We start from the raw sequence: 27,284 nt of genomic DNA, 5'->3' as shown, positions 1-27,284 counted from the left end.
AAGGGTGGACGGTAGAGGGAGAGACAGGGTGTGGTGGGCATCTGCAGGATGCTGGGGAAGACGGGATATAGGCTAGGGATAATAGGGCAGGAGGATCTCCCAGGCAGCATCTGCCTTGGCTACCTGGGTACTAGTGGTACTGGCACATAGGTGCAAGAGAAACTTCCAGGAAGTGAGGGACATATGGGAAATTGGAAGGTGAGTTTGGTTTGGGCATGGAGCTGAAGACTGAAAGTGAAGCTCAGAAGCAAGGGTAGACCAGTTGTCTTTGAACTAGTCACAGAAGTCTGATCATTGTGCCTGGTTTGGACTGGCCCTGGGGGAGGGTGTTCAGGAGCAGCCACATTCCCTGTCTTTACGTGGGCCCTTTCAGTAACAGTCACATCCAGCGCACCAGGCCTGCAGTCCCACAGGCCCTGTGTCCTCCGAATACCCCAGCCCTGCCCAGCTCCAGGCCTGCAGGAGCTTCCCCCAAAGATCCCTGCTAGCACTCTGCCCCGTGAGGCCTTCTGCCTACCCTTGCCACCCAGGACAACCACCCAGATAAATCCATTAGTTCAGCCACCTCAGCGAAGGCAAATGCCTTCATATGGCCAAGTTACCTAGACTGAGAATTTTATTGTCATAGCTGACAGTGGCCATCAGGAAATCTGGTATAGCTTTGGGTCCAGCAGAGCCTGACTAACTCTCCCACTCATGGCCCCTTTCCTGCCCTGTCCCACTGCTCAGCCTGAAGCCCCAAACAAGCAGCCATGCTGAGCCAACCACAAGCCTTCTGTGGAGCTTCCCTGCTACAGCGGGAGGAGCACGTTCCTGCACCAACACCCTTGCTCACCCTGAACAGATGTACCCACAGAGGAGAAAAGGCCACCCAAGGGTACTGACCAGCCCCGCAGACCCAAGGGATTAGTTCTCCAGTGTGACTAGCTCAGGAGGCTCTGAAGCACCATCAGCCCCACACAGGGTGCAGGGGAGGAGATGAAAGCAGGTATTTTGGCCATGAAGGACCTGAGATGCTGGTGAAGCACCATGTGGAGATATTGAGATAGTTGGCTTCACATGTGATTGTCACAGACTTTGACTAAGAAGGTGGGCCCGGAGGTGCTGCATAAGCTGTAAGTGCAATGCAGGCATGAGGACCCATCATGTGGTATGGGGGTACCGGAATCTTGGCCTTGCCAAGTCCACACAGCCCCTCAGCAATTCCAGCTCAAACGCCAAACTCAGTGTTCGTATCTGGGACATAGAAAATGAAGCGCTGTGTCACTGGCAAAACTCAAGGGTGCAAGTAACATTTTTAGTTTTTTTAATTTTTTATTTTTTGTTAAAAAATTAAAGCCCCCAGTCCATGAGTCTGGCAAGAAATTTATTCTCGGCTCAGCACCTGTAGCTCAGCGGCTATGGCGCCAGCCATATACACCAGAGCTGGCGAGTTTGAATCCAGCCTGGGCCTGCCAAACAACAATGACAACTACAAATAAAAAATAGCTGGGCGTTGTGACAGGTGCCTTGTAGTCCCTGCTACTTGAGAGACTGAGGCAAGAGAATTGCGTAAGCCAGCGGTTCTCAACCTGTGGGCGAAGACCCCTTTGTAACATTACATCCTGCATATCAGATATTTCCATTACGATTCGTAACAGTAGCAAAATTACAGTTATGAAGTAGCAATGAAAATAATTTTATGGTTAGGTATCACCACAACATAAGGAACTGTATTAAAGGGTCACGGCATTAGGAGGCATTAGGAAGGTTGAGAACCACTGGCTTAAGCCCAAGAGTTGGAGGTTGCTGTGAGTTGTGATGCTACAGCACTCTCCCCAGGACGACATAGTGAGACTCTGTCTCAAAAAAAAAAAAAAAGAAAGAAATTTATTCTCACCTCACCCTGGGCCTGAAAAGGTTTCAGGGTCTGATGTAGCATGAGGGGCCCGCTCCCCATCCAGGGCACCCCTTAACAAAAGTCAGGAAGCACCTCTGACCCTGGGTGCGTCTGTTTTTCCGCCTGGTCTCATCCCTGGGCAGGGTGCACCAGTGGGCATGACTACCCTGGAAATGTGGAGGAGGAAACAGGGAAACACAAACATGCTAAGTTCTCCATGACCGTCCTGCCCAGACCTGCCTCGGGTCGGTCTCCTGCGCCTCCTCCGTGGTTGCTCTGGGAATCCTTGAGGGGTTTTTAGGTTGAATTTTACAGGAAATGGCAGTGCTTTGTAGTATGGACACAGGCTGTTCCTCTGTTGCCTCTGGGCCTCAGACCTCCACTTTCATGGTGCAAGCAAAGGCTTGGACCTCTGACCCAGAGCCCTCTTCCTCTTCAGTGTCTCAGTCACTCAGATCTCGGGGACCGACATGCAGGAGGCAGGATAGTCTGCATCATAAATTCAGAAAGGCTCAAATGTGTGGGTGGAGGAGGGACATGGAAAAGAACTCACGGTGGCATGCAGTGACCTGCAGGCCTCTGAGCAGCTCCAAGCAGTGGGGAAGGAGTGCTGAAGTCTCCAGACTGGCAGATGGGTCACACTGCGCCCGTCATGAAGCAACTGTAGCATTTGAGATGCCATGACTTTGCATTGGCTTTGTTGTTTCAGTTTAGTGAATATGAAAAAGCACTTGTCAGGCTTTCAAAAGGTAACTGTCACCTTCACTTTTCTCTGCAAACCCTTCTGCCTCAAGAGTCTCCCACAGTGAAGTTTTTTGACTGGGGGGAGGGCCTGAGGGTGAATACGTGAACAGGTGATGAGTGAGTGTGTGAGGGGTGAGGAATGCGCCAGGAGAGTATGGAGGGACAGGGCTAAGGTGGCACAGAAGGAAAGGTTTTCTCCCACCTGTCTCCCCTCCTCAGCCAGCAGACCAGCCTCAGGCAGCCTGCTCCCAGAAAGCCTATTGTGGGTACTGGGAGAGTGTGGGCTGGGTAAGCCCCATGCAGGCTGTGCCCAAGCCCACTGGCTTCCCTTCTCAACAAATCCATCCTTCTTTTTTAGGGGTCCCTGGACGGCGTGGCAAGCCTGGGAGAAGAGGCGACCCTGGTGAGTCCCAGTTTTCCCAGTTCCTGGTCCAGCCTTGGAACTTGCTCAGGACCCGTCCTGACCACATGCTCCTCACCCTCAGTCACAGCCCTCAATCTGGCCAGGCTTCCCCTCCCTCCCGAGTCCACCTGATGTTTCCAGAGGCCACAGTATTGCCCAGCACTGCCTTTTCTTGGCTTCTTGGCTTCTTGACTACAATTCCAGAACTGTCCCTCCTGCCTTGGCCACCCCTGAATCTCACTGCCATCCTTGGGATGCGTCAGTCCCTGGTCTTCTACTCTGCGATGGTCTCCTCTCTGAGGCAGCAGGTGATGACTCCACAGTCAGTTCTCTACCGTGGGTCCTTCAATGTGACATGACAGTTCTCCTGTTTGTCTCCACTCTCCACCCCCAGACTTGGCCTGTCCTTTCCTGGCAGACCCACCAGGAAGAGACTCCACCTTCTTTCCACACAATCTCCAGGCGCACATGTGCTCACCGCCCTTCCCTCTGGCTTCACCCAGGGATCTGCCCCTGCCCCGCCCCCCGCAGTGACTCTTCCCGAGAGGCACTTCCCCTTCCGCCTTGACTTCCGGTTGTCCACAGCCCCTCTGACATTGCCTTGGCCACAGTCACCGCGGACCTCCGATGGCCACACTGGCAGACAGCTTCCTGTGTCTTTATATCTTTTGTCCCTTACTGAGGGCCACTGTCCCTGCCCCGGGCACTTGTGGTTTGACTCGGGACTTCATTTCCTGTCTCACCCTCTGACCCCTGCTTCTAAGCCTTTTTCCTAGGACCCCACTTGCCTATTGAATTCATCTCCTTGGCCCTCTTCTCTTCCCTCTCTCCACAACCTTCTACTCCTGTGGCCTCAGCTCCCTTGTGACACTGGCAACACCCCCTCCCCATCTCCAACCAGCCCCTCTCCTCTGGGCAGTTGCACCTTGTCCCGCTGAAGCCAGCATCTCCCCAGCCGGCTCTCCTCCAGCTTCCACATTGCAGGAAAAAGCATACAGTCATCTGCTTCCCTGTGCAGACACCCAGCATCATCCTCAATTCCTACCCTCCCACCCCAAGTCCTCATCAGCCTCCTCCTAGGATGCCTCAGATACAGGCACTGTGTCCTCACTGCTATGGCCTCTTTCAGTCCTCCTCACCACCACTCCACGTCTCCTTTCTCCAGCCTCACTGTGAGTGTCCAGGGCCTTCTACCTTCTGAGCCTCCACACTGTATCCTCCCCTGTTCAGAGGAGCCCCTCCTGGACTTTGACCAAGTTCATTACTCTCAGTCCTTCAAGTCCAGCTCAAGTATCTCCACTAGAAAGCCTTCTCTAACCCTCTGGCTGAGGGGTGCTACCCCACACCCACCACAGAACAGGCCCTAGGCATATAAATGCATGGCACAGTGAATGAATGAATGTCTAGTCCCTAGGCAGCTTCACAGGGAGGGTGCAATAGTGAGGCCAGAGGGACCCACCCCCAAGAGCTGATTGGACCCAAGGGATGCAGGGGCAGGTTCTCCCCAAGCCTTGGAGTCCTCCCTGGAGCCGGGCAGGGCTGTGTGTCTATAGCGCCATGTTCCTCACACAGAGGCCTCCATAAAAACGCCTTAGACCCCCACTGACAGGAAACACTCTCCAAGTCTCTCTTTTTGCCTTGACCTCCAGAAGCTGAAGGCTGTTTTGTGTTCTACTGCTAGAGTTTCCTTTAGTCTGGATTTTGTGTGTAGTCACCGTTACACCCCACCCCATCAAATGCTCACTTCATTACTTAGTTCTTGTCTTCCATCCTCATGAAAGGGGTTATTGACTTTTGTTGTAAGCTCCTAACATGTTTTTTGGAAAGAAATGAGGAATATATAGTCACTTTTTTTATGACAAAGAGTAATATTATTCAGTGTATTCAAAAATCTGTTAGAATTATAACTCCAGTTGACCACAATCTAAAAGTCAAAGAAAGAAAAGGACTTCCTTGGTCCTGACACTATGCTGAGTCTTTTCACATCCTTTATCTCATGGGATCTTCAGAACATTGCAAGATAAGAATATGTTATTATCCCCATTTTGCAGATGAGGAAACTAAAACTCCAAGGGGAGAGGTATCTTGTCTAAGGCAGCACCTCCTTCCTTTTCCTTTGCGGTGTCCTAATTCTCTGCCTATCAGAAAACAGGGTGAGCTGCACAGAGTGGATATCCCTCTCTGATTGGCCTTGATGATACCTAGTGTTTATTTCTAGATAGTTTCACACATATGTACATCCTGGCTTTGACACCTTCCCTTGTACAAAACAGGCCTCTTCCTGTGTCCCTGGGAAAAAATGCTCTTTGCCTAGGAGGCCTTCCTGCCATAGCTGCAGACCTACAGATGGGGGGATCCTGCCTCCCTGGAGGGCAGAGGCCTCTCCAGCTCCGAATAGAAGCCTTTACTTGTGACACAGATACCTGTGGTCATGCAGCTTGTGTATGTCTCTGATATGGAATATATTTGCCACCCCCTGGACTTTGACCAAGACCACCACTTTTTTTTTTTTTTTTTTTTTTGAGTCAGAGTCTCAGGCTGTCATTCTGGGTTGACTGCCATGGTGTCATAGCTCACAGCAACCTCCAACTCTTGGGCTTAAGCAATCCTCTTGCCTCAGTTTTTCTACTTTTAGTGGAGATGGGGGTCTCGCTTTTTGCTCAGGCTGCTCTCAAACTCACTAGCATAAGCAATCCACCCACCGTGATCTCCCAGAGTTCTAGGATTACAGGTGTGAGCTGTTTCCTTAACTGGAGAAGCCCAGAATTGCCCCTGCACTCTGAGTCCACTTTCTAGGAGCCTTGGGAAGGATCTTTTCTCCTCCCAGATCCTCCTTTCCCCCAAAGTGTCCATCATTCTCCTCTGACCTAGATGCCGCCCTCGGTCTCGGCACTTCCCACACCTGGTTGTGGTGAGCTGGTCTACAAAGGCATCCTGCCTCTCCACCAAAGCATGAACTTCTCAGGGCAGGGACTGGAAAGGACCCCCAGGTACTCAGGAGATGGTCTGTAAGAGCCTATTGACAGGAAGAAGGAAAGGAAGGCTAGAGAAAGAGGGCCTGGAGGGCAAATGAAGAACAAAGAGGTGGGAGGCGGGAGACGGCAAGGATGAAGCAAGGACGGGGCGCTTGGCTGAGGTCTGTACGACACCTGCGGAGACAGAGGCGCTCAGCAGATCTCCTGCAACCGCCAGCCCTACATCAATGGCTTTAGTGCTAGAGTTTTTTTTTTATCTGCACTGGCCCTAAGAAACTTTGTGAAAAATGCAATGTAAGAAGCACTTCTGAAAAGGTGGAGCAAGGACCTCCAAAAATCTGCTCCTTCATAAAAGCAGCAAGGACAGTGGGAAAATTGACCTTTCCAAACTCCAGGAATTAGCAAAATTTCCACAACAACCTAAGAAATGTTTATTTGGGGAAAATATCTGAATCTTGCTAAAAATAGTGAAGTTTATAGTGTTTTAATTTGCTCCTCCCCCATAGCTCCATGGTGGCCTTAAAAACCAGTTTGGCACCTGTGACACAAGCGGCTAAGGCACCAGCCGCATACACCTGAGCTGGCAAGTTCAAATCCAGCCCAAGCCCGCCAAACAACAATGATGGCTGCAATCAAAAAATAGCCTGGCATTGCAGTGGGCACCTGTAGTCCCAGCTACTTGGGAGGCGGAGGCAGGAGAATCGCATGAGGCCAGGAGTTGGAGGTTGCTGTGAGCTGTGATGCCACCGCACTCTACCCAGGGTGACAGCTTGAGGTTCTGTCTCAAAAAAAAAAAAGAAAGAAAAAAAAATACCAGCAGTGTCACAACTACAGTACTTGTTAAAACTAGCAGCCACTGAAGGAGGTAGGACAGGTTTGAAGCTTCTCAAAAATTCATTCAAAAGAATGATCTGTCTGCTCCTTGGAAAAGACACACTGGGCAGCACCTGTGGCTCAATGAGTAGGGCACCAGCCCCATATACTGAGGGTGGCGGGTTCAAACCTGGCCCCAGCCAAACTGCAACAAAAAACAGCTGGGCATTGTGGCAGGTACCTGTGATCCCACCTACTCAGGAGGCTGAGGCAAGAGAATCACCTAAGCCCAAGAGCTGGAGGTTACTGTGAGCTGTAACGCCACGGCACTCTACCAAGGGCAACAAAGTGAGACTCTGTCTCTTAAAAAAAAAAAAAAAAAAGGCACTGTATACAAAGCTTATCTTTGTTGGGATTGATGCAGAGCCCTATCCACAGAGTGCTTAGCGAAAATAACATCTCATCTGCCTGAAGTAATGATACCAACAGAAGACTCAAAAACTTACATTGAAAACCTAGGGCACAAAATGTCCGGAGGGGCTTTGAAAAGCTACAGCATACTCTTGGGGATCTAGAGGGCATGTGCATAAGCAGGACTATGTAAATGTTCAGAAATCTGAGAAAGCCCCACTCTCTTACCTTTGGCCAACCTTGAGACTCTGCTCAAACAGGAAATGCAGGTGAAGGCAGAGTTATAACCTCATGGAGCATTGAAGCTGTGTTCCAACACACACAAAGAGCCACCAGCACAAAGTGGGAGACTTACTGGATCAAGGTATTAAAGGAAATCTCTGTCTAACCTGACCACTAAACTAAACAAGCATTATTCAGAATCCAATAGCTGCACATGACAAAAAAAATACACCCTTTAAATAATTAATCCAGGAAGGCCCCTAAACAAAGGAAAAGCAACAACAAATCTTAGAAAGGAAAAAAGAAATATCATTTCCAGAGGAGGCACATTATATTATGTTAAATGTCCAGCTTTTAACAAAAAATCACAAGTCATGCACAGACAGAAGAAAGTATGGCAATAAAAAAGGAAAAAGAAGAAGTCAATAGAAATTGTCTCTGAGGAAGCCCAGATATATTTACTAAACAAAGATGTTGTATTGGCTACTAAAAAATATGCTCATAGAACTAAAGGAAACCATGTCTAAAGAAATGAAGGAACCCATGAGAATTATGTCTCACTGAATAAAGGATATCAATAAAAAGATAGAAATCATTTTAAAAAAATAGAAATTTTGGAGCTATAAAGTACATAACTGAAATATTCACTGGAGTGAAAAGTTCATGAGAGTGGCCCAACAGTAAATTTGGGCTAGAAGAAGAAATACTCAACAAACCTGCAGATAGGTCAATTGATATTATCCAGCCTAAGAAACAGAAAGGATAAAGCAGTGGTTCTCAACCTTCCTAATGCCGAGGACCTTTAATACAGTTCCTGTGGGTTGCGAGCCACAGGTTGAGAACCACAGGAATAAAGAAAAATGACCAGAGCCTCAGAGGCCTGTAAGAAATTGTCAAGTGTTCCAACATACACATAATTGTCCCAGAATGAGAGAAGAGAGAGAAATAACCAGAGGAATATTTGAAAAGATGGCTAAACTGGCAGAAGGTGGAGTGGTGGGGTGGGGGGAAAGATGGCTAAACTTTCTTAATTTAAAGGAAAAAAATCTGTATATCTAAGAAGCTCCATAAACTCCAAGTATGATAAGCTTTTTTTTTTTTTAATAGATGTCTTACTTTGTTGCCCAGGCTGTTCTCAAATTTCTGGCCTCAAGCCAGAATAATAGCAACTCACTAATAGCAACTCACTTCCAATTGTATTCAAATAATTTACTTCAATATTGCTCATTCCTTTGTACTATCATTGTCATGAAATTACTACTTTAAACATTATAAGCCCATTGACACAGTTTTATCATTACTGTTTTATGCAGTTGTCTTTTAAATCAGAATAGAGAATAAAATAAAAGTACATTTATAGTATCTTTCATATTTACCTAAGTAGTTATCTTCACAGGTACTCTATTTCTTTGTGTGATTTAAATTATTGTCTAGTGCTTTTTCATTTTAGACAGAAGGACTTTTTTTACTATTTCTTAGGGTAGGTCTGCTAGTGATAATTTCTCTTCATTTTTGTTTATTCATCTTGCTTATTTTATTTTAATTTCTCCTTCATTTTTCAAAGATAGTTTTACTGGTTATAGATTTCTTTGTTGATAGTTTTTTTTTTTCTTTTCATTACTTTGAACATGTTATCCCATTGCCTGGTGGCTTTCATCTTTTCTGATGACAAATCAACTGTTAATCTTATTGAGGATCCTTTTCTGTGATAGGTCATTTTTCTCTTGCTGCTTCCAAGAATATTTTTGGCAATGTGACTATGATGTGCTTAGGTGTGTACCTCTTTAAGTTTGTCATACTTGGCTGGGTGCTGTGGCTCACTTCTGTAATTATAACACTTTGAAAAGCTGAGGTGGGAGGATTGCTTAAGGCCAGGAGTCCAAGACCAGCCTGAGAAATATAGCAATACCTGATTTCTACAAGAAATAGAAAATTAAGCCAGGCAAAGTTGCATGTGACTGAAGTCCCAGATACTTGGGAGGCTGAGGCAGGAGGATTGCTGAGTTTGAAGTTGCAGTGAGCTATGATGATGCCATTGCACTCTAGCCTGAATGACAGAGAAAGACCTGTGAAAGAGATAGAAGAAAATAGAGACAGAGAGAAATTATAATGTAAAATGGTAAGACAAGGGCTGGGTGCAGTGATTCACACCTGCAATTCTAACAGTCTTAGAGGCCATGGCAGGTGGATTTCCTGAGCTCAGGAGTTCAAGACTAACCTGAACCAGAGTGAGACCCCCATCTATAAAAATATCCAGGTGTTGTGGCAGGCACCTATAGTCCCAGCTACTCGGGAGGCTGAGGAAAGAGGATCCCTTGAGCCCAAGACTTTGAGGTTGCTGTGACCTATGGTGTCACAGCACTTCACCAAGACTCTATCTCCAAAAAAAAAAAAAAAGAAAGAAAGAAAGAAAAAGAAACTAGAAAAATAAAAACAAACTGAAACCAAGCAAGCAAAAGGAAGAAAATCACAAAATTAGAGTAGAAAGAAATGAATAGAAATTAGGGAGAACTTTACCTAATAATGGCAACCTGAGAACACAGGTTTTGGAACCAGTCAGACTCAGGTTAAAATACTGTGTATGGGCTTGGCACCCATAGTACTGTGGTTACAGTGCCGGCCACAAACACCAAGGCCAGCAGGTTTGAACACGGCCCAGGCCAACTGAAACAACAATGACAACTGCAACAACAACAACAAAAATTGCCAGGTGTTGTGGCGGGCACCTATAGTCCCAACTACTTGGGAGGCTAAGGCTTAAGAGAATTGCTTAAGCCCAAGAGTTTGAGATTGCGGTGAGCTGTGACACCACAGCACTCTACCCAGGGCAACAGCTTGAGACTCTGTCTTAATAAATAAATAAATATGAAATTAGGAGGGAAAGTAGAGAAAATCAGTGAAACCAACCAAATGTCGATTCTTTGAAAAGATCAACAAAACTGACAAACATTTAAGTAAACTGACCAAGGAAAAAAGAGTGAAGTTCCCAGTTACTAAAATCTGGAATAAGAAGTGATATCATTAGCAACCTTACAAACAAAGGAAGAGAATTACAAAGGAATATTATGAACAACTGTATGCCAACAAATTAGATAACCTAGGTGAAATGGGCAAATTTCCAGAAACACATAAACTGCTAAAAATTTTTTAAATTAAATATATTAAAATAAAACTAACTCAAGAAGAAATAGAAAAATTGAGTAGACCTATAACAAGTAGAGAGATTGAATCAATGACCAAAAAACTTCTTACAAAGAAAAACCCAGAATCAGATGGCTTCTAACACTCAATGAAGAATTCATAACAATACTTCACAAACTCTTAACAAAAGATAGAAGTGGAAGGGGCACTTTCCTACTCATCTTAAGGCCAGATTTATTCAGATACCAAAACTAGACAAAGACATTGCAAGGAACTAAATTACAGACCAATATCTCTTATGAATATAAACAGAAAAATCTTCAACAACACAAGCAAATGAATCTAGCAATATATCAAAAGATTGTACACCAAGAGAGATTTGTCATAGAAATGCAAGGTTGGTTTAACATGCAAAATCAATATAATACGTCATATTTTTTGAGACAAAGTCTCACTGTGTCACCCTTGGTAGAGTGGCATGTTGTCACAGCTCACAGCAAGCTCACACTCTTGTGCTTAAGTGATTCTCTTGCCTCAGCCTCCCAAGTAGCTGGGACTACAGGCACCCACCACAATGCCCAATTATTTTTTTGTTGTTGTTGCAGTTGTCATTGTTTAGCAGGCCCAGGCTGTGTTTGAACCCAAACCCTCTAGCCTTGGTGTATGTGGCTGGCGCCCTAACCACTGTGTTATGGGCGCTGAGCCTATAATACAGCATATTATTAGATGAAAAGATTAAACCACATGAGCAGCTCAATAAAGCATTTGACCAAATCCACAGCTTTTCATGATTTAAAAAACATTACTGAACAAATTAAGATCAAAGAAAACTTTCTTTTTTTTGTTTTTTTGTTTTTTTAGAGACAGTTTCACTTTGTCACCCTCGGTAGAGTACTGTGGCATCACAGCTCACAGAAACCTCCAGTTCTTGGGCTTAGGCAATTCTCTTGCCTCAGCCTCCTGGGTAACTGGGACTACTGGTGCCTGCCACAACGCCCAGCTATTTTTTTGGCCAGGCCCGGCACCCTGCTCACTGAGCCACAGGCACCACACAAAATGAAACTTTCTTAACTTGATAAAGGGCACCTATGAAAAACCAACAGCTAATATCATATTTAATGGTGAAAGACTGAATGATTTCCCCCTGAGATCAGGAACCAAGGATGCTCACTCTTGCTACTTCTATTCAATATTGTATTAAAGTTTCTAGCCAGCCTGTAGTCCCAGCTACTTGGGAGGCTGAGGCAAGAGAATTGCTTAAGCCCAGGAGTTGGAGGTTGCTGTGAGCTGTGTGAGGCCACGGCACTCTACTGAGGGCCATAAAATGAGACTCTGTCTCTACAAAAAAAAAAAAGTTTCTAGCCAGGGCAGTTAGGTAAAAAAGTGACATAAAAGGCATTACAATGGGAAAAGAAGTAAAACTATATCTGCAAATGGCATAATCTTGTATATGGAAAATTCAAAAAAATACACACAAAAAAGTATATACATTAGCAAGGTTGCATGGTACAAGATCAATATACAAAAATCAATTGTATTTCTATATTTTAGCAGTGAAGAATTTAAAATGAAATGAAGAACAAAGACATAAAGAATAAAATATTTAGAAATTAATTTAACTAAAGAAGTGTAAAACTTTATATACTGAAATCTATAAAACATTATTGAATGAAATTAAAGAATACCTGGGTGGCGCCTGTGGCTCAAGGAGTAGGGCGCCGGTCCCATATGCCAGAGGTGGCGGGTTCAAACCCAGCCCCGGCCAAAAACCACAAAAAAAAAAAAAAAAGAAATTAAAGAATACCTAAATACTGGGGAAACATCTCATGTTCCTGGATTGCAAGGCTTAATATAATACAAGATGACAGTACTCCACAAATTGATCTACACATACAGTGCAATCCATACCAAAATCCGAGCTGGTTTTTTTTTTTTTTTCCAGAAATTGACAATCTGATCCTAAAATGCATGTGGAAATGCAAGTAATCCATCATAGAAAAACCACTTGAAAAAGAAAAGCAAAGGACTCACACTTTCTAATGTTAAAACTTAATATAAAGTTACAGTAATAAAGGTAGTGTGGTACTGGCATAAGGACAGACATTTGGTTAATGGAACAGTACTGAGATCCCACAAATACATCTTTATGTTTACTTTCAATTTATTTTATTTATTTATTTATTTGTTTATTTTTACAGACAGCATCTCACTATGTTACCCAGGCTGGAGTGCAGTGATGCACTCATAGTTGACTGTAGCATCAAACTCCGGAGCTCAAGCTGATCCTTATGCTTCAGCCTCCCAAGTATATAGTACTACAGATGCCATCATGCCTGGCTAATTTTTTTCCTTTTTTTTTTTTTTCTTAGAAACAGTGTCTTGCTATGTTGTCCAGGCTGGTCTCAAATTCCTGGTCTCAAGCAGTCTTCCTGCCCTAGTCTCCCAAAATGCTGGGAATATAGGCATGAGTGACCACACCCAACCATAATGAATTTATTTTTTATAAGCATGCTGAAATAATTCAGTGGTGCTAGGACAGCTAAATGCAAAAGAATGAAGCTGGACTTCTTTCTCACACCACACAAAAAAAAATTAACTCAAAATATATCATAAACTTAAATGCAAGAGGCAAAACTATAAAATCCTTACAATAAAACATAGGAGTAGATCTTCATGGCCTTGAGTTGGGCAATGGATTATTAACTATGACACCAAAGGCAAGTCACAAATTACAAAAGAAAAAATTGGGGAATTGGACTTAACAGAAATTAAAAATCCCTAAGAGAGATTCAGCAGAGGATTTGAACTGTCAGAAGGAAGAAAGCAAAGGCAACTCCCAGACACTTTATAATTAACTTCAGCAAAGTTAATATGAAGGAGAAAATTCTGAAAGCAGACAGATGTAAGAAAACCATAACCTACAAAGGGAAGAATATTAGAATGACTGCAGATCTCTCTGCTGAAACCTTTCAAGCTAGAAGAGGGTGGTCATTGACTTTTCATCTCCTAAAACAAAACAATTTTCAACCCAGGATCCTGTATCCAGATAAACTGAGTTTCATTTATGATGGAGAAATTAAATACTTTAATGGCATTCATATGTTGAAGAAATTTGCCATAACTAAACCAGCTCTCCAGGATATTCTCAGATCTATCCTCCATAATGACCAGCGCAATTCTTTACCACCTAAGTAAAGTAACTCAGAAACTTTTGATCAAATTCCAACTTCCACAGTGGCGAAAGGATTAAAAATGTTCACTGGACTTTTGAGAAACTCGATACCAAAATTCTACCAGGCTTATAAATATTCTCAATTAAGGTGAATGGCTTAAATTGTCCTCTAAAGAGACAAAGGTTGGCTGACTGGATACAGAAACTCAGGCCAGATATCTGCTTCATACAAAAATCTCATCTTACCTTAAAGGACAAATATAGACTCAGGGTGAAGGGATGATCATCTATATATCAGGCAAATGGAAATCAGAAAAAAGCAGGTGTTGCAATTTTATTCACAGATACAATAGGCTTTAAACCAACAAAAGTAAGGAAAGATAAGGATGGTCACTTCATATTTGTTAAAGAGAACACTCAACATGATGAGATTTCAAATATTAACATTAATGCACCCAACCAGAATGCGCCTCAATTTATAACAGAGACTCTGACAGACATGACCAACTTGATTTCCTCCAGCACCATAATAGTCGGAGATTTTAACACTCCTTTGGCAGTGTTTGATAGATCCTCCAATAAGAAGCTAAGCAAAGAAATTTTAGACTCAAACTTAACCATCCAACAGTTGGATTTAACAGACATCTACAGAACATTTCATCCTAACAAAACTGAAAACACATTCAGTTATTCACTGAATGTGAATACACATTCTTCTCATCAGCCCATAGAACATACTCCAAAATTGATCACATCTGAGGTCACAAGTATAACCTCAGCAAATTTAAAAGAATAGAAATTATTCCTTGCATCTTCTCAGACCATCATGGAATAAAAGTTGAACTCCATAATAACAGGAATCTTCATTCTCATACAAAAACATGGAAATTAAATAACCTTATGCTGAATAATAGCTGGGTCATAGATGAGATTAAGAAGGAAATTACCAAATTTTTGGAACAAATGACAATGAAGACAAGAATTATCAGAACCACTCGGATACCACCAAGGCAATCAGTCCTAAGAGGGAAGTTTATGGCACTGCAAGCCTTCCTCAAGAGAAGGGAAAGAGAGGAAGTTAACAACTTAATGGGATATCTCAAACAACCCTTGGAAAAGGAAGAGCTTTCCAATCCCAAACCCAGCAGAAGAAAAGAAATAACCAAAAGTAGAGCAGAATTAAATGAAACTGAAAACAAAAGGATTATACAACAGAACAATAAATCAAAAATTTTGTTTTTTTTAAAAGGTCAATAAAATAGATAAATTTTTGGCTAACATAACAAAGATAAAAAGACGGCGGCACCTGTAGCTCAAGGAGTAGGGCGCTGGTCCCGGCCAAAAACCAAAAAAAAAAAAAAAAAAAACAAAGATAAAAAGAGTAAAATCTCTAATTTCATCGGTCAGAAATGGCAAAGATGAAATAACAACAGACTCCTCAGAAATTCAAAAAATCCGATCAGTGCCCTCCAGGACCTCCATAAGAGCTGTGCCACTACCACAATCGGCGCCTGCCCAGACTTCGGTAAGAGCTGCCCCGCAACTCCCAACCCACGACCTGTGCCCTTCAGGCCTCTGCATTCCCTGACCAGGAACTGTGGGAGCTGCACAACCCCACGTCCTCCCTCCTGTACCCTCCCTGCCTCCACTTGACTGGCCAGGGACTCTGGGAGCCGCATGCCCTCTGGAGCCCTCCCTACCTCTGTGCAGAGCCCTTCTCCTGGCCAGAGACTGCTTGAGCCTTGGAATCTCGGTGCCAAAGTCACTGGGTGCCAGGCATTCCCAGAACCATGTGCACCACCCACTGCCCTGTTGCTGGATCCGGGTGTGTTACACTCCGGAGCTGCTTCCACAACCAGAACTCCCTAGCTAGAGCAGCCCCAGAGGAACTACACAGGGTCACTCCAGCAACAATAGAGTGATCCCACTGGGGTCTAATCTTGGAGAGACACCTCCCCAACTCTGAGGACGGCCACAGGCAACGGTGAAAAACAATCATGAGGCGAAATCAACAGAAACACTCTGGCAATATGAATCAGAGTAGATCAACTCCCCCAAGGATCAATGGGGCAGACACAGCACAAGATCTCATGCACAAACAAATAGCTCAGATGTCAGAAATTGAATTCAGAATCTGGATAGCAAATAAGATCGAATTAGAATTCCAAGCAGTAACCCAAAAGATATCTCAAGAATTCAATGAATTCAAAGACCAAATGACCAAAGATTTTTACAATTGAGACAAGAAGTTGTAGCCCTCAAAGATCTGAGAAACACAGTAGAATCCCTCAGTAACAGAATGGAGCAAGCAGAAGAAAGGATTTCTGACATTGAAGACAAAGCTTTCCAACGCTCCCAAACTCTCAAAGAGGAAGAGAAATGGAGGGCAAAAACAGATCACTCTCTCAGAGAGCTCTGGGATAATTTGAAGAAAACCAATATTCATCTTATAGGGATCCCCAAAAGCGATGATGTGGCTTCACAAGGCACAGAGTCTCTTCTCCATGAGATTATGAAGGAGAACTTTCCAGACATGCCAAGAGATTCTGAAATTCAGATAGAAGACAGTTTCAGAACTCCAGCATGACTCAACCCAAATAAGACATCCCCCAGACACATCATAATCAATTTCACTAAAGTCAATATGAAGGAGAAAATTCTGAAAGCAGCCAGACGAAAGAAAACCATCACCTACAAGGGCTAGAATATTAGAATAACTGCAGATCTCTCTGCCGAAACCTTTCAAGCTAGAAGAGGATGGTCATTGACTTTTAATCTCCTAAAATAAAATAACTTTCAACCCAGGATCCTGTACCCAGCTAAACTGAGTTTCATTTATGACAGAGAAATTAAATACTTCAATGACATTCACATGTTGAAGAAATTTGCCATAACTAAACCAGCTCTCCAGAATATTCTCAGACCTATCCTTCATAAAGACCAGCATAATCCTCCACCACAAAAGTAAACCCACCCAGAAAATTTTGATCAAATTCCAACTTCCACAGTCACAAACGGATTAAAAATGTCCACCGGACTCTCAAAAGTCTTATCAGTATTCTCAATTAATGTGAATGGTTTAAATTGTCCTCTAAAGAGCCACAGGTTGGCTGACTGGATACAAAAACTCAAGCCAGATATCTGCTGGATACAAGAATCTCATCTTACATTAAAAGACAAATATAGACTCAAGGTGAAGAGATGATCATCTATATTCCAGGCAAACGGAAAGCAGAAAAAAGCAGGGGTGCAATCCTATTCGCAGACGCAATAGGGTATAAACCAACAAAAATAAGGAAGGATAAGGATGGACACTTCATATTTGTTAAAGGTAAGACTCAATATGATGAGATTTCAATTATTAATATTTATGCATCCAACCAGAACGCACCTCAATTTATAAGAGAAACTCTAACAGACATGAGCAACTTGATTTCCTCCAGTTCCATAGTAGTTGGAGATTTTAACACCCCTTTAGCAGTGCTGGATAGATCCTCCAAAAAGAAGCTAAGCAAAGAAATTTTAAGATTTAAACTTAACCATTCAACATCTGGACTTAACAGACATCTACAGAACATTTCATCCCAACAAAACTGAATACACATTCTTCTCATCAGCCCATGGAACATACTCTAAAATTGACCACATCCTATGCCACAATTCTAACCTCAGCAAATTTAAAAGAATAGAAAAGATTCCTTGCATCTTCTCAGACCATCATGGAATAAAAGTTGAACTCAATAACAACAGGAATCTGCAAACCCATACAAGAACATGAAAGCTAAACAATCATATGCTGAAGGATAGATGGGTGATAGACGAGATTAAGAAGGAATCACCAAATTTTTGGAACAAAACAACAATCAAGACACGAATTACCAGTACCTCTGGGATACTGCAAAGGCAGTCATAAGAGGAAAATTTATAGCACTGCAAGCCTTCCTCCAGAGAACAGAAAGAGAGGAAGTTAATAACTTAATGGGACATCTCAAGCAATTGGAGAAGGAAGAACATTCCCACACCAAACCCAGCAGAAGAAAATAAATAACCAAAATCAGAGCAGAATTAAATGAAATTGAAAACAAAATAATTATACAACAGATCAATAAATCCAAAAGTTGGTTTTTTGAAAAGATCAATAAAATAGATAAACCTTTGGCCAAGCTAACCAGGAAAAAAAGAGTAAAATCTCTAATTTCATCTATTAGAAATGGTAATGATGAAATAACAACAGACCCCTCAGAAAGTCAAAAAATTCTTAACAAATACTACAGAAACTCTACTCACAGAAATATGAAAATCTGAAAGAAATCGACCAATAGCTGGAAGTACGCCACCTACCAAGACTTAGCCAGAATGAAGTGGAAATGTTGAACAGGCCTATATCAAGTTCTGAAATAGCATCAACTATACAAAATCTCCCTAAAAAGAAAAGCCCAGGACCTGATGGCTTTACATCAGAATTCTACAAAACCTTTAAAGAACTAGTACCTATATTACTAAACCTCTTACAAAATATAGAAAAAGAAGGAATATTACCCAACACATTCTACAAAGCAAACATCACCTTGATCCCCAAACCAGCAAAAGACCCAACCAGAAAAGAAAATTATAGACCAATATCATTAATGAATATTGATGCAAAAATACTCAATAAGATTCTAACAAACAGAATCCAACAACACATCAAAAAAATTATACACCACAACCAAGTGGGATTTATCCCAGGGTCTCAAGGCTGGTTCAATATATGTAAATCTATAAATGTAATTCAGCCCATAAACAAACTAAAAAATAAAGACCATACGATTCTCTCAATTGATGCAGGAAAAGCTTTTGATAATATCCAGCATCCCTTCATGATCAGAACACTTCAGAAAACTGGTATAGAAGGGACATTTCTTAAACTAATAGAGGCCATCTACGGCAAACCCACAGCCAATATCGTACTGAATGGAGTTAAATTGAAATCATTTCCACTTAGATCAGGAACCAGGCAAGGTTGCCCATTGTCTCCATTGCTCTTTAACATTGTAATGGAAGTTCTAGCCATTGAAATTAGGGAAGGAAAGGTGATCAAGGGTATCCACATAGGGTCAGAAGAGATCAAACTTTCACTCTTCACAGATGATATGATCGTATATCTGGAAAACACTAGGGATTCTACTACAAAACTTTTAGAAGTGATCAAGGAATACAGCAATGTCTCAGGCTATAAAATCAACACCCATAAACCTGTAGCCTTTATATATACCAACAATAACCAAGCTGAGAAAACAGTCAAGGACTCTATTCCTTTCACAGTAGTGCCAAAGAAGATGAAATATTTGGGAGTATACCTAACAAAGGACGTGAAAGATCTCTACAAAGAGAACTATGAAACTTTAAGAAAAGAAATAGCTGGAGATGTTAACAAATGGAAAAACATACCATGCTCATGGCTGGGAAGACTCAACATTGTTAAAATGTCTATACTACCCAAAGCAATATATAATTTTAATGCAATTCCCATTAAAGCTCCATTGTCATATTTTAAAGATCTTGAAAAAATAATACTTCATTTTATATGCAATCAGAAAAAAACTCTAATAGCCAAAACATTACTCAGCAATAAAAACACAGCAGGAGGAATCATGCTACCAGACCTGAGACTGTACTATAAATCGATAGTGATCAAAACAGCATGGTACTGGCACAAACCAGAGAAGTAGATGCCTGAAACAGAATAGAGAACCAAGAGATGAATCCAGCTACTTAACCATGATTTGATCTTTGACAAGCCAATTAAAAACATTCAGTGGGGAAAAGATTCCCTATTTAACAAATGGTGCTGGGTGAACTGGTTGGAGATCTGTAAAAGACTGAAATTGGACCCACACCTTTCACCATTAACTAAGATAGACTCTCACTGGATAAAAGATTTAAACTTAAGACATGAAACTATAAAAATACTTGAAGAAAGTGCAGGGAAAACTCTTGAAGGAATTAGCCTGGGTGAATATTTTATGAGGAGGACTCCCCAGGCAATTGAAGCAGTATCAAAAATACACTACTGGGACCTGATCAAACTAAAAAGCTTCTGCACAGCGAAGAACATAGTAAGTAAAGCAAGCAGACAGCCCTCTGAATGGGAGAAAATATTTACCTCCAATAAAGGTCTAATAACCAGAATCCACAGAGAACTCAAACGTATTAGCAAGAAAAGAACAAGTGATCCCATCTCAGGGTGAGCAAGGGACTTGAAGAGAAACTTCTCTGAAGAAGACAGATGCACAATCTACAAACACATGAAAAAAAGCTCATCATCCTTAACCATCAGAGAAATGCAAATCAAAACTACTTGGAGATATCACCTAACCCCAGTAAGAATAGCCCACCTAACAAAATCCCAATACCAGAGATGTTAGCATGGATATGGAGAAAAGAGCACACTTCTACACTGCTGGTGGGAATGTGTTCCTTCTGGAAGGATGTTTGGAGAATACTTAGAGACCTAAAAATAGACCTGCCATTCGATCCTATAATTCCTTTACTAGGTTTATACCCAGAAGACCAAAAATCACAATATAACAAAGACATCTGTATCAGAATGTTTATGTCAGCCTAATTCATAATTGCTAAGTCATGGAAGAAGCCCAAGTGCCCATCGACCCACGAATGGACTAGCAAATTGTGGTACATGTATACAATGGAATATTATGCAGCCTTAAAGAAAGATGGAGACTTTACCTCTTTCATGTTTACATGATGGAGCTGGGACATATTCTTCTTAGCAAAGTATCTCAGGAATGGAAGAAAAAGTATCCAATGTACTCAGGCCTACTATGAAGTTAATTTATAGCTTTCACATGAAGACTATAATCCAACTATAGCACAAGAATATGGGGAAAGGGCCAAGTAAAGGGAAGGGAGGGGGGAGGTTAGGGAGAAGGGAGGGTAATGGGTGGGGCCACACCTACGGTGCATCTTAGAATGGGTACAGGCGAAACTTACTAAATGCAGAATACAAATGTCTACATACAATAACTAAGAAAATGCCATGAAGGCTACATTGAAAAGTTTGATGAGAATATTTCAGATTATATATGAAACCAGCACATTGTACCCCTTGATTGCACTAATATACACAGCTATGATTTAACAATAAAAAAAGAAATTCAAAAAATCCTTAATGAATATTATAAAAAACTCTATTCTCAGAAATACGAAAATTTGAAGGAAATAGACCAATACTTAGAAGCACACCACCTTCCTAGACTTAGCCAGAATGAAGTGGAAAAGTTGACCAGGCTTATATCAAGTTCTGAAATAGCATCAACTCTACCTGAGACCAAATGGTTTACATCAGAATTCTACCAGATCTTTAAAGAGGAACAAGTACCTATATTACTTAACCTTTTCCAAACACATTCTATGAAGCAACTATCACCTTAATCCCCAAACCAGGAAAAGACCCAAGAAGAAAAGAAAATTATAGAACAACATCATTAATGAATATTGATGCAAAAATATTCAAAAAGACCCTAGCAAAAAGAATCCAGCAACACATCAAAAAAATTATACACCACAACCAAGTGGGATTTATCCCAAGGTCTCAAGGCTGGTTCTATATACGTAAATCTATAAATATAATTCAGCACATAAACAAATTAAAAAACAAAGACCATATGATTCTCTCAATTGACACAGAAAAATCTTTTGATAACATCCAGCATCCTTTCATGATCAGAACACTTAAGAAAATTGGTATAGAAGGGACATTTCTTAAACTGATAGAGGCCATCTACAGCAAACCCACAGCCAATATCATATTGAATAGAGTTAAATTAAAATCATTTCCACTCAGATCAGGAACCAGGCAAGTTTGCCCATTGTCTCCACTGCTTTTCAACATTGTAATGGAAGTCTTAGCCATCGCAATTAGGCAAGAAAAGGTGACCAAGGATATCCATATAGGGTCAGAAGAGATCAAACTTTCACTCTTCACAGATGATATGATTGTATATCTGGAAAACACCAGGGATTCTACTGCAAAACTCTTAGAAATGATCAAGGAATATAGCAGTGTCTCAGGTCACAAAATCAATACTCATAAATCTGTAGCCTTTATATATATCAACAATAGTCAAGCTGAAAAAACAGTCAAGGACTCTATTCCTTTCACAGTAGTGCCAAAGAAGATGAAATATTTGGGAGTTTACCTAACAAAGGACGTGAAAGATCTCTATAAAGAGAACTATGAAACTCTGAGAAAAGAAATAGCTGAAGATGTTAACAAATGGAAAAACATACCGTGCTCATAACTGGGACGAATCAACATTGTTAAAATGTTCATGTTACCCAAAGCAATATACAATTTTAATGCAATCTCTATTAAAGCTCCACTGTCATATTTTAAAGATCTCAAAAAAAATACTTCATTTTATATGGAATCAGAAAAAAATCTCAAATAGCCAAGACATTACTCAGAAATTAAAACAAAGGACAGCCCCTGTGGCTCATAGGAGTAGGGCACCAGCCCCATATGCTGGAGATGGCGGGTTCAAACCCAGCCCCAGCCAAAAACTGCAAAAAAAAAAAAAAAAAAGAAAGAAAGAAAGAAAAACAAAGCAGCAGGAATCATGCTACCAGACCTCAAATTATACTATAAATCCATAGTCATCATAACTGCATGGTACTGGAACAAAAACAGAGAGGTAGATGTATGGAACAGAATAGAGAACCAAGAGATTAACCCAGCTTCTTACTGTTATTTGATCTTCGATAAGCCAATTAAAAACATTCAATGGGGAAAAGATTCCCTATGTAACAAATGGTGCTGGGTGAACTGGCTGGTGACCTGTAGAAGACTGAAACTGGACCCACACCTTTCACCATTAACTAAGATAGACTCTCACTGGATTAAAGATTTAAACTTAAGACATGAAACTATAAAAATACTAGAAGAAAGTGCAGGGGAAACACTTGAAGAAATCAGCCTGGGTGAATATTTTATGAGGAGGACCCCCCAGGCAATTGAAGCAGCATCAAAAATACACTACTGGGACCTGATCAAACTAAAAAGCTTCTGCACAGCCAAAAACACAGTAAGTAAGGGAAGCAGACAGCCCTCAGAATGGAAGAAAATATTTGCAGGTTATGTCTCCGACAAAGGTTTGATAACCAGAATCCATAGAGAACTCAAACATATTAGCAAGAAAAGAGCAAGTGATCCCATCACAGGGTGAGCAAGGGTCTTGAAGACAAACTTCTCTGAAGAAGACAGGCACACGGCCTATAGACGCATGAAAAAATGCTCATCATCCCTAATCATCAGAGAAATGCAAATCAAAACCACTTTGAGATATCATCTAACTCCAGTAAGATTAGCCCACATCACAAAATCCCAAAACCAGAGATGTTGGCATGGATGTGGAAAAAAGAAAACACTTCTACACTGCTGGTGGGAATGCAAACTAATTCATTTCTTTTGGAAAGATGTTTGGAGATCACTTAGGGATTTAAAAATAGACCTGCCATTCAATCCTTTCTCTACTAGGGTATATATCCAGAAGACCGAAAATCACTTTATAACAAAGATATTTGTACCAGAATGTTTATTCTAGCCCAATTCATAATTGCTAAGTCATGGAAGAAGCCCAAGTGCCCATCGACCCATGAATGGATTCATAAATTGTGGTATATGTATACCATGGAATATTATGCCGCCTTAAAGAAAGATGGAGACTTTACCTCTTACATGTTTACATGGATGGAGCTGGAACATATTCTTCTTAGCAAAGTATCTCAAGAATGGAAGAAAAAGTATCCAATGTACTCAGCTGTACTATGTACTTGCATATGAAAGCTATAACCCAACTATAGCGCAAGAAGAAGGGGAAAGAGGAGAAGGAGGGGAGGGGAGGGGAGGGGGAGGATGGGTGGAGAGAGAGTAATTGGTGGGACCACACCTACAATGCATTTTACAAGGGTACATGTTAAATTTATTAAGTGTAGAATATAAATGTCTTAACACAATAACTACGAAATGTGGTGAAGGCTGTGTTAACCAGTTTGGTGAAAATATTTTAAATGGGGCGGTGCCTGTGGCTCAAAGGAGTAGGGTGCTGGTCCCATATGCTGGAGGTGGCAGGTTCATGCCCAGCCCCGGCCAAAACAACCACAAAAAAACAAACAAACAAACAAACAAACAAAAATATATATATATATATATTTCAAATGGTATATAAAACCAGCAAATTGTACCCCATGATTGCATTAGTGTGCACATCTATGATTTCATTTTAAAAATAAGAAGAAGAAAAGGCGAAAGATTTATACGATCTGAAGAGAAGAAGAAGAAGAAAAAAGCAGATAACTTAAAGATAGGCTGATAGGGATTATGCAATATAAAGGACAGAGAGAAAATGAAGACACGTCAACAGCCCAATGCAAATGCAGTAGACTGTTAAGTGCACCAACATACAAGCAATGGGAATACTGGAAGGACAGAAAAAGAGACAAGAGCAGGGAAAAATATTTGAGAAGATATGTATCAGAGCTTCCCAAATTTGCTGAAAAATAAGTATATATCCAAGAACCTTAATGAACTCTAAGTAGGATAAAGATATTGGACGGTGCCTGTGGCTCAAAGGAGTAGAGCGCCAGCCCCATATACCAGAGGTGGCAGGTTCAAATCCGGCCCCGGCCAAAAACTGCAAAAAAAAAAAAAAAAAAAGACATATCTAAGAGATATAGAACCAGATACATCATGGTAAAAATGCTAAAAGTCAAAGATAGAGAAAATCTTGAAAGCAGCAAAAGAAAAGTGGCTCGTTCATACAAGGGAACCTCAGTAAAATTAACATGTGACTCATCAGAAACAATGGCATCCAGAAAGCATGGGATAATATGACATAGTCAAGGGGAGGAGAAAATAAATCAAAAATCTGTCAACTAAGAATTGTATATCCAACCAAACTGCCATTCAAAAATGAAGAATAAATAAACTTATATAGTGGTGATGGTTGCACAATGTTGTGAATACACTAAAATCCACTGAAGTGTCAAAAGAATGACTTTTATGGCATATGAATTATACCTCAATAAAGACTTTTTTTTTTAGTTTACTTTCCACCCAGATTTCTAATCAACACTACTGCCTGCCCTACACAGGGTCAGAGCAGGGTAATTACCCGAGCCAACCTTCACACCCAGGCTGGCCTGCTTGACACTGAATTCTAAAGATGCAGCATGACAATCCCATTGTACCCAAAATGCCGGAGGCCCATCTGAGATACCACTTACATAGGAGCTTCTTTAAATCTGTTCTACAGTCGGGGCTAGTTCTACAACATGAACTTAACAGAAAAATACCAGCTATGTTTCTCTTCTCCCTAAGATCTAAGATACGTGTGTGTATGCGCGCGCGCACATACCCACTAGAGAAAGATGATATAAATTCAGCCTGCACTTGTTTTTCGTTGCATACTCTGTGTCAGTGCTGTACTACAGTATCTATCTCATTCGATCCTTGTAGCAACCTAGAAAGGCAGAGACGTTTATTTCCCACATTTCACAGGGACAAAGTCCTAACTCAATATCCTGGCTCACTAACTCATTACTGCCTGGATTTATCAACCTCTAACCTTCATTTCATCTGCCTGAAAACTTGTTTTAAAAGTTCTTAGCCCACTATGATCCTCTGGGGAAAGGTCTCTGAGAAGCATGGCCAAAGGTTATTGTCCTCATAGTGGGGGTAGGTCTGGGTTTCCAAGAGTTGAGAGTCTTGCCTGAGCTGGCTGAATGGGAGAGCAAAAGGCTCTGTCGGGGAGACTAGTCACAGGCAGAAGGGGAAATTAGAGTCCGGGGACAACAGGGAGAAGCAGGTGTGGGGCTAAGAGCAGGAACAATAACCTCAGCAGCCTCAGGCCATCAAAGTCGGCCTTCATCTCCTTGTATGGGGGCTGGGTTCCTGCCAGGCTACAGAAAATACTCTTTCCAGCTTGTCTTACAGGGACGCTAGACATACCCTTTGGAAAACACTGACAAAATGATTGTCCCTGGAGGAGCTAAGGAATCAAAGTGGCCTTGTGGGTGGCCTGGCCCACCACCCATCTCTACTTACCTGTTAACACCAAGCCAGCAGCTCACCCACCCAAGCCCTCTCTCCTAACCTCAAGCTATAAAGGGGCACAGCTCCCACTTTGGGAAACTCTGTCAGGCCACATCCATTCAGCTAACGAGGCCCCAGCATCACTGACTTGTCTACATCCTCAGGCCTGTTTTACTTATTTCCCAAGTCATCTGCCTCTTTTTGAATTGTTCCCACGTTCCTGACAGCAAAGTCGAGGGATCCAGCCGATGCCCACAGCACTGTTTGAAAGCTGTGTGCAGGGGGCTGGCCTGCAGGGGCACCGCCTTTGCCCTGTGCTCAGCTGGAGGGCCTGCAGGCTGCTCCCTCTCTCAGCAGAGACCCAGGGAGAGCATAGAACATGCCCTCCGCCCCGCCCATCACTCTCGCAGCCCAGCAGTAAGTTCTTCTCCACAAACCCTGTACTGTGAAGTCAAGTTCAGGGGGCTTGGAAGAGGTGACAGCCTGCCAGGTGGTCCCTGTCCTTCTCACCCCTCATGCACTCAGCGCATAGTGTCAAGTATTTGTGCCTGCCAGGTCCAGATCAGGGCATCAGGAAAACAGTATGAACCCAGCAGATGTGGTCCCAGCTCACAGGGTGTGGCCTTGCTGGGGGAGCTGACAGATGATCATCAACACTCAAATAAATGGATTTAATCATCACAGCAGATGCTACAAGTGCTGGGAAGGAAATAACAGGGAGGCACGATAGAAACCAATGAGCAAAGGGTGAGGAGATGGATGTCATAGTTGTGGAAGGCTTGTCCAAAGTAGTAACAATGAAGCCTGGTCTGGCCACAGGAACATGGCAGCTGTGAGTGTCCTAAGGCCAAAGAGAGCTGCCACCTTAAAGAACCAAGATGGATGAACAGAGCAGAAGGTGGTGGCTGAAGGCCTCAGAGATCAGTGAGGATCAGGCCACACAGGAAGGCTGTGCCAGGAGTTCGGATTTTACTCCATGAGCCATGGGAAGTCCTAGGAGGGGGGCAGACATTCTTTAAAGGCCCCTCTGGCTGGTGAGGTTGAGTGTCCAGAAGGAGTCCAGTTAGGAGTCTGTCACAGTGGTGCTGGTGTGAAGCGATGGTAGCCTGGGGACATGGGGCCCAAGACTGGTGGTGATCAGTGTGTTTTGGAGTCTTCCAAATGCGCTAGAGGTGACCTATCCCACCAGCAACAGGATCAGTCTCTGGAATGCTGCCATTCCCACTCTGGCCACCCCTCTGAAAACTGGATGATGCCATGTGTTTAAGGTCCCACAGGGCTGCTTCCAGCCTAGACTGCCCCACACTACACACCCTCCCAGGACCTCCAGGGCTGTTTCTGCCAAAACAGTCTCTCTCTGCCCCTGTTTGTTAGGCTTGAAGTCAGACTGCCTGGGTTCTTCCCAGGTCAGAGCAGAACATGGGCCTGAG

General features: G+C 42.3%; 1 protein-coding gene across 1 annotated transcript in view; it reads left to right on the top strand.

The window, feature by feature from the left end:
- COL23A1 (collagen type XXIII alpha 1 chain) overlaps positions 1–27,284 on the top strand; it is a 349,419-nt gene that overhangs the window by 265,736 nt on the left and 56,399 nt on the right. The window contains exon 3 of the mRNA XM_053566582.1: positions 2,982–3,026. Within this exon, the coding sequence (XP_053422557.1) occupies positions 2,982–3,026 (45 nt within the window). The remainder of the gene's footprint in view (positions 1–2,981; positions 3,027–27,284) is intronic.

The sequence above is a fragment of the Nycticebus coucang genome, chromosome 17, assembly GCF_027406575.1.
Source record: "Nycticebus coucang isolate mNycCou1 chromosome 17, mNycCou1.pri, whole genome shotgun sequence".
Lineage (NCBI taxonomy): Eukaryota > Metazoa > Chordata > Mammalia > Primates > Lorisidae > Nycticebus > Nycticebus coucang.
This window is presented reverse-complemented; position numbering and strand designations above follow the sequence as displayed.